This window comes from Sciurus carolinensis, chromosome 17 (assembly GCF_902686445.1).
Source record: "Sciurus carolinensis chromosome 17, mSciCar1.2, whole genome shotgun sequence".
NCBI lineage: Eukaryota > Metazoa > Chordata > Mammalia > Rodentia > Sciuridae > Sciurus > Sciurus carolinensis.
Window position 1 is genome coordinate 60,880,563 of NC_062229.1, and position 8,907 is coordinate 60,889,469.

The 8,907-nt window shown below is 41.6% G+C and overlaps 1 protein-coding gene across 1 annotated transcript in view; it reads left to right on the forward strand.

Annotated features, from left to right (window-relative positions):
• The window catches only part of Ptprg (protein tyrosine phosphatase receptor type G), a 707,594-nt gene that overhangs the window by 654,107 nt on the left and 44,580 nt on the right, over positions 1-8,907 (forward strand). Inside the window, 1 exon segment of the mRNA XM_047532314.1 lies at positions 2,889-2,980. Within this exon segment, the coding sequence (XP_047388270.1) occupies positions 2,889-2,980 (92 nt within the window).

Sequence of the window (8,907 nt, forward strand, 5' to 3'; positions counted from 1 at the left end):
CATTCTTACTGCCAAATAATCCATTCCTCACAGAGCAGCCCAAATGAGATTTTTAAAAGAGATGAACCAGAATGTGTCCCTCCATGGGTGAAAGCTCTCCCTTGCCTTCCATTGCTCTTCAAGAGCAGCAAAGGTCCTTTGGGGTCTCCTGGCCCTTGCACAATGGGCTCCCACCCGCCTCTCCAGCCTTCTCTGGCTGCCTTTCCCTTTCTGGGCCCACCCTGTCTGAGGTGCTTCCACTAGCTGGATCTGCTAGAGTCGTCTTCCCCTGTAACTTCATGAAGCTCATCTTCCACGCTCGGGTCTCTGCTCCAATGCCACCTCCTCACAGGGTCCCTTCTTTCACCTCCATAGAACGTTCTCTGCACATCCGATGTGGTGCGGTGGACACTGAATGAGCATGTTCTGAATGCGTTGAAGCCTTCATTCTAAGGGAAGCCCTCACCCGCCAAGTTCTGCAGCGAGCTGCCCACCCACATCTTTTTATGGGAGGAAAGCATGTGACATGCAGCAAGGTGCAGATGTACAGAGCTTTGTCCCCGGGTTTCTGACCCTCATCCGCAGTTGTGTGCTTTTTCTCTGGCAATCACAGTTATTTTGCTCCAGGGAAAATCCATTATAAACAGCAACACATGGGGCACTGGCGTGTGATTTGCTTCAGTACACACTCTTTTTTTTTTTTTTTTTTTTTTTCTTCCAAAGATAATGTGGATCCTTTCGTTCCACATGTAACTGAGAGACTGGCTGGACTATCTGCCTTTTCTGTTTTCCAGAAAAAAACAAAGCTACTATACAGTATGTCATTCCAAAGTTGCAGGACTTTAATCATGACTTGGCCTGCCATGACTCTACTCACTAATCACTTTGTGTTTTAGGAACTGAATAAGCAATAGAAGTTATTTCTGTTGTTTACTTGTTTGTTCTGTTTGCTGGAGTCTGGCCTGGTAAATTGTGTACCCCCTATTCCAGTGACTTAGAGCACTTTTGGGGGCTACCGAATACTTGAGTGGCAAGGCTTTTACTCAGCAAAAGCAGATTTTCCTTAGCGTGACCCCAGGTACTTGCAGTTCCAGCTCCCTGTGTCCATGGCCTGTGTTGTAACTTCAGTGGCACGTTCTGGAAATCTGCTCACTAGGGAGGGGAGCAAGGCAGAATGGAAACATTTTATAAAAAACTGATAATTTAGAAACAGAAGCTATTACTTCAAACGTCAGAATGATGTTTTTGACACGGATTTCCATCATTACACATTTAACAGATGTGGTTAGCACCAGAGTCCTGTGATATCCGGCATTTCATACCTGTGTAGCTTAAGTCTGGCTAATGTTAACGACACATTTAAGTAAAGGCAAATAAGAGAGATGAACTCTTATCTTAGTGTGTATATTACAAATGCCAAGAAATTCGTGGAAGAAATCATTTTTCCTCAGCTGTAAGAGTAGTCCTGCATGACGCGTGCCAAGAGTTGGTGTCGTTTATGTTCAGGACCTCCTAATGGGATAGAGGAGCACTCCAGTTTGCCTCTAGAAGAGTACCCCCATGTACAGTTGGTTCAAGCTACTTTCCATCAAAAAATAGCCACCACTTCAGAAAAGTATATTATATTGTCACGTGTGATCCTTTCTAGTTGGAAGTGGTTACAATAGCCCCGGTAGAAAGTGGAGATAGAAAATCTGTATGAGCTCTCTGTTCCCACGGAGATTTTGCTGTATAGAGTTGCCTGATTTTTTTTTTTTTTTTTCTTCTAACCTTCTAACTCCCTTCTTCCACTTTGTAGAAATACAGTATATCCACAGAATCACCCCAGGATGCTTTTGATTAGATAAGCAAAGATACCCCAAGGAAAAGTTGACTTACTCTAGTAGTTGAAATTTGGATCCAATACAGAGGAAAAAAAAAAAAAAAGAAGAAAGAAAGAAAAGAAAAAAAGATAACTATAGTGTGTGTAAATGTTGCTTGGTGTGAGACGCCAGAGGAGTGGGACAGATCCCAGTGACACAGAGCACCAGAAGGATGCCGCCTGCCTGGCTAAAAGACCCAGCAGTAGGGCCAGCTATTGTAAAGCCCCTCCGCCAGATGAACAGGGACCCTTCTCTGGTCACAATAGCCATTCACGCTGAGCAGCCTCATTAAATATTCAGCCTGTGCTTCCGGCAGCTCATTAGGGCCGCAGTGAGCAGTGACGCGGATGCTGGGAGGCTGAGGGCCAGCCAGCATCGGTGGGCAGAGGCTGAGTGAGCTGCTGATGGCTTTTCTGTTCGCTGCCTGTCCTGTGATGACCAGCGTGTGCTCCCTGCTTTGCTTGAAGTACAGGTAAAAAAGGAAAACAAGCAGAGGACACTGGAGGGCTTCAGACCCTTGTCTTAGCCGCTGTCTAGGAAGGGCCTCTGATTTGGGCATGTCTGCCCCTTAGAAGCCCTGTGACCCCTTTAAAGAGCTGTCTGAGGCTTCAAGAGCTTTGCCTTAGCACAAACAATGTGGTGCTCTTGTGGAGTTGGACTACTGTATAGAGGGCAGCCTGAGGTGTGGTTTTGAACTTGATGCTAGAGGTTTAGAACAGGTCAAATGTAGAAATAACCTGGGAGTGATCCTGGTGGTTTGTGCAGTGAATAAACTCTGTCCAAGCCAAGTTTTCACATATTGGAGTGGTAGGGTACCAACTCCTTCCACTTTTACTCTTGGGCTGGATGTGGCTATAATATAAAATGTATATTTATCAGCTCCAATCCGCTGAATGTTGTGCTGCTGGTGTCTTGTAACTTTTCCATGGGTCTGCCCCCAGTGCTATGTGATGCGGGAAGCTGGGGAAATCTATGAGAAAATTGAAAAATGAACTCAGAATGTTTCTTCGGTTGCACTGTTGATCTGTTTTTCTGTTTTCCCCACAGAAAATGTTTCCAGACCGCTCATTTCTATGTGGAAGATAGCAGTTCACCTCGGGTGGTCCCCAATGAAAGTATTCCTATTATTCCTATTCCGGGTAAGTAGGACACTGCACTTACTTCCAAGGGACTGTATTCTCTTTTGTTCTCAGTTTTATGCAATAGCCTGACAAAATATTATTTTTATGACCTTTTAAAGCTTGTGCGGTCAGAGATCCTTAAATAAGGATAATTAATGAAATCTTTCCTCCTTTGCATATTTACAAAGTAATAAATTCCTCTTTAGAGGAATGCATAACCATGAGGTAATATTAAGTACAGAGGCACAGGTAGGAAAGAAAGTAACAGAGGGAAATGCAAATTCACATGAAAAATCACATTTGTCATCTACTTGGACTAAGTTTCATTTGGATGGGCAATTTGTGCTTCCATTTTTTATCACGATTTGTGATAACGTTTTTTAAAGGCGAGTTCTTGCCTGAGATTCCTAAATCTGAAAATAATGTATCTTCATATGGGATGTTTTGGTTCTGGAGATGTGATGTGGGAGTCCAGGGATATGTTATCGGTCTGGTGCGTATTTCATTTGTCCTCAGGATAAAGCGCTTGGCTAGTGTTGGGAGGAGGATTGGTGGAGCATGAGTCCTAGCAAATGCCAGAGACATTTAAAAGTTCAGCAGTGGGTTAGTGGTTATAAATAGGATGTGGGATTTGGAGATCTCACCCACCATGTTCTGTGTGGCATCTTTTCCTTTTTGCCAGCTTGAAACTTTCTGATGCGGAGTTTCATTATACATCTATTCAGATGTCTTATCCATCTATCCTCCTGACATTTATTACTGCTTTGTAGACGGAGGCAGTGCGTTTATTCTGATGCCACCCTCCTCCCCACCCACAGCTCCCTGATCCTGCTCATCTGCCTCATCTGTGTACACTTCCACCCAGGAGGAGATTTTAAGTGTGCTGTCCCTTCCCGCTACAATGAGAGCTCTGTAAGGACAGGAGGATGGATTCCCAGTGCTGGACTACCCGGCACAGTTAGGCACTCTATTTGATGGACGCATGCGTGCATGATTGGGTATCAGCCAAATTTCCTTCAGGTTCTTACAGGCCAGAGCTGAGAAGCTTAGAGGTCATTCTCTGAGGGTCTAAAGAGTATACCCTGTTTGTTTGCAGAGTATCAGTAGGTGTGATTAGGATTGGGAGCTTAATTGGCCTTTTGTGTGTCTATAAATGGTCAATCCTTCAATATTGCTGGGATTGCCTGGGTTTTCCATCCATTCTGGTCAATTCTTCTTACTAAAACTTGTCACAGTACAAGAAGAACAGAAAAGTCTTGCACCTACAGGATCATTCTGTGGCTGCTACATGCCTGCCACACAGATGGAGCTGGGTTTTGTGCTACCACTTGTTCCTGTCCATGAACCTTCAACACTGGTGGGTGGAATTGCCTTCTTGCCTTGTGAGGACAGAAGCAGACGGGAATTGGGCTTCATCACCTGGGATAAGCTGTTTTGTCCAATCTACTAGATTTGCACAATAGTGTGCACAGGCTTGTATGCATATACTCTTGTATCATCTCGAATATATGCTGACCACTGGGAAGTTTCTGGGAGCCTGATTCATTGGACAAGTATAGTTGTTGGGTAACTGTGCAATTGAAATCCCTTTTTCTTTGAACCCAGGGGACACTTAACCAATGTGCCACATCCCAGCCCTTTTTATTTTTTTGTTTTGACAAAAGATCTGACTGAGTTGCTTAGGGCCTCGCTAAGTTGCTGAAGCTGGCTTTGAACTCACAATCCTCCTGCCTCAGCCTCCGGAGCCTGGGATTATAGGCACACACCACCATGCCCAACTAAAATCCATTTTAAAAGGATAAATAATGAAATACTTCCTGTATTGTTTTTCAGTGTTTATTTTACTACTGGATTAGAAATCATAATACCTAGGGTCTCACTTAGGCTGTACTGTGAATCCTGTGGTCCATATATTAACTTCCCGTAGCCTCAGTGGCCATCCCTGCTTTGGAAAGTATATATGGCAATGGAAGTGTGAGCTCTCCAAACTTCTGGACAGTGTTTTCATGGTTCTCATGTTAAAATCCTCCCTAACTCAGAACTGCATCCACAGGGTGCGGCCTGTCCTGCACTGCTTTTCCTCCTTTGGGGCTTTAGAACTTCCGTTCACTAGTCTTCTGACGGTGCCACAAATTCTGACTGTCTTGCCACATCTTTTGAGTAGATGTCTCAGACCAGAAATTGCTTTTGAGGGTTTTCCTGCTGTATTTACCAGCTACTGGTTTAATTACCATGTTAAATACTCAACAACCCCAAACATGTGGTTTTCTCCCCTTTCAATGTGAGTTTCTCCTAACTGATACTCACTGGTAATATGGGTGAGTATATGCAAAGAAAATGTTTGAATTTTAACTCATGGAATAATTGATTTTCTTCAGTTGATGTGGGAGGTGCATTCTTGATGAGAGGTAACACATTTTTTAAAGTGAATTACTTTGAATGTCGTAAGGGCAGTGTCGATTGTTATTTCCAAAAATAGAGATTTATAGAGCTTATACAGAATGCTTATTCTGCCCACTGAATCTCATTCAAATCTTATTTTCACAACAGTCCTATAGTGACAAGTGCAGATGATATCCCCATTTTACAGATGAGGACACTGAGGTTAGGAGACATTGTTTAGTTGGCCCAAGGTTACATCTCTAAATAGGAGAGCTAGCATTGGAATTCTTGGTGTGACCTCAAAGCACAGATGCTTAGAAATGGCTCTGTATGCTTCTTGGCATGTTACTCTGACACTTTTGATGCCTCAAAACTTCAGACCCCCTCATTTGGATATGGCTTCATTAAATCAAGGCATTTTCAAATGCAGATAATGTTCTTTTTAGTTTTTTTCCTGAGTTCTTGATCATATTCTTATTCTTTAATGGACACTGGCCATTCCCTTCTCCATTAAATTCTTTTTTATCCTCTTGAAGAGAGTTTCATAATTCTTCTGTTGAAGTGTCTTCCATATTTTTTTTTAAAAAAGACTCCCTCGCATATCTGCTCTCTAGTTATTTTTGTACTCTTCCTTTCTGAGAAAGACTCCCAGCCCAGCAACTGCACTTCCATTCCTTTTGCAAACACAGGTCTGTGTGATTTAAATGACTCAGGGAGCAATTCACAGACATGTTAAATATTGAAGAAATTTAGACACTAAATCAGCAACTTTTGGATGATTCTGCTGTGGTTAAAATTCATAAATATACAGCTTAGGATTTTAAATCTCAAACCACAAGTGGAATCGGTAAGTCACACTGTTAGAAGTATTATAAAACAGGGAAATGATTAAGGAAAGCTTTTCTAACTTTTGATATGCATCCCTTGAAGAGAGCAGTTTCCAGTAATTTTCGAAGAATTTTGAGTTGTCAGTTTCACTAATTCTAAGTGAAATGTGGTGATTTAGAATCCTCAGTATGTTATATTTTGGTTTAATAGAGCAAAGACAGTCTTTTAAGAATGCAGATATTTTGCAAATGGCCAAAAAATATGTGAAGATGTTCAATATCTTGGCAATCAGGAAAATGCAAAACAAAACTACACAGATTTCATCTCTCTTCTGTAAGAATGACAGTCATCAAGAATACAAATAATAATTGCTGGCAAGGATGTGGGGAAAAGACATACTCACACGTTGTTGGTGGGACTGCAGATTGGTACAACCACTCTGGAAAGCAGTATGGAGATTCCTCAAAAAGACTAGGAATGGAACCACCACATGACCCAGCTATCTCACTCCTCGGTATTTATCCAAAAGAACTAAAAGCAACAGACTGTAGTGATACGTGCATACCCATTTTTTTATAGCAGCATAATTCACAAGAGCCAAGTTATGGAACCAGCCTAGCTGTCCATCATTTGATGACTAGAAAAAGAACATGTGGAATATATACACAATGGAATTTTACCCAGCCATAAAGAATGAAATTATGTCCTTTGCTAGTAAATGGATGGAACTAGATAACATCATGCTAAATGAAATGAGCCAGACTCAGAAAATCAGGGGTCAGATATTTTGTCTTATATGTAGAAGCCAGAGAGTAATAAAGAATCTTTTTTTTAAAAGAGGAAGAATCTCATAATAGAAGGGAGATCAGTAGAGTAAAGGAGAGGGGGAAAGGGGGAGGGAGAAGGAGTGGGAAAGGGGAAGAACAGCAGAGTGAAATTTAACCATTCATGTGCATGTATGAACATATCACAATGAAGTCCTCTTATGTGTAATTAAAATGCACTGATTCCAAAGGAATTAATGAAGAATACCCCACTATTCTCAGAGTAAATGCTGCAAGCTTGGAAAGCCACCTCTAAATGAAAGAATGCAGGTTTTTTGTTTTTTTTTTTTCCTGGCCTTACCTACCCTTGGGTACAGTGTGGGAGATGATGAGCATGGTGGCAAAGATTAGTTAGACACAGGAGGAAGAATATCTATCCACGGTGGAAGAAGTGTTTTTGAGGTTAGTCCCCAGTCACCATGAAATCCACATCAATTCTTGTATCGGGAAGATTCTGAATTATAGTGCCTGCTCTTAGGATGTATGGGAAAAGTGAGGGTGAAGGACAAGTTTAACTGTGACTTATGCAGGAGAATGAAAGGGGTTTGACCCCTAATAATTTTCACTAATGATTTTTCAAAAATCAAACACCCCATGGTCACCTGTTTCCCATTGTGAACACCGTGAGGATGAAGCATAATTGAACGAGATGATCTCTGTTAGTCACCTCTGATGCTTTGCATCTTCTAAGATATTGAAGTCACAGATTTGCCTTAATGAATTGTACTGTCTTTAACATCAACAAGTTATCTGGTGATCCACGTGTATTCTTTTGAAACAACAAACTTGAATAATATTTTTCTGTCAGTCATTCCTGAAGCATGCCCTAACCTGTCAACTATAAATTATATTGATTATATTCTTTTAGACTTTACTTACATATCAATCTTTTTAAGATTAGAGTTTAGCTCATGAAATTAACCTGTTATAGAGTATATTCGAAAGTTTTCCAAATGTGCCAAATGTCCTCCCAGATGCTTTTCTTTGGAAATTAGAAAATCTAACTTTCTAATAAGAACATTACAAAACACAATGTTGCTACCCAGTGGCTTAGAAATCCAGAAATGATTCATGCCTTTCCAGCAGTTAAAATACATCTTAATAATTTGAAGGTCACTGGCTTCAGCAGGGTGCCAGCATATAAAGGGGCTTTAAACCTGCACTTTAAAACCCTTGGGATTAAACCAACCTTGTTGGCATATTTTATTTATACAGAGATTATCTTCAAAGGAGATTCATTGGTCTTTTGACTATAATGAAGCCCTTTCTTTATGGACTTCATTGTGCCATAAATGAAAAGAGATTTCTTTTTATGTCAGGAAATAAAATGTTCCCATCTCCACAACACTCCTTGTATCCTAAGAGTTTGATTTAGACAAAAATCTATTTGTTGTGCCCTAGCTCAGGAATGAAAATCTTGATAATGATCCTTTACTTCCTATTTGCTTTATCTTCCTAAGTTGACAACGGGGCTATTACTAAGAAGAGGCCTGAACTTGGGCAGACAAGAGGGGAAATACCAACTTCAGAAATTAAGGTCGACCCACTAAGGGAGCGTTACCAGAACCTGATGATAGCCCAGTATGGGGACTGGGGTGAGGGCTAAGGGGACAGGAAGTCTGAGCGGCACTTGTCTGAGGCAAGCACTGCACTGTACATGCTGGGGCTTCCCATGGGACCCCAGGGGAACTGGACTGTGGGATAGGGTTGAGAGATGTGCTGAGGGCTACACCAACTTCACAGGCCTCCTTTGCAGAGCAGGTGACTTACGGGCCTCTGAAATCTTAATGGCATTTATGCGTATAGCCACATACTTCCTAAGTAAGCTGGTGGGAGCCTTTTCTTGAGTAGACCTTGAGCCAAAGACAGCAAGGTAGATACTGTACCTCTTTTTTTTTTTTTTTAAAACCT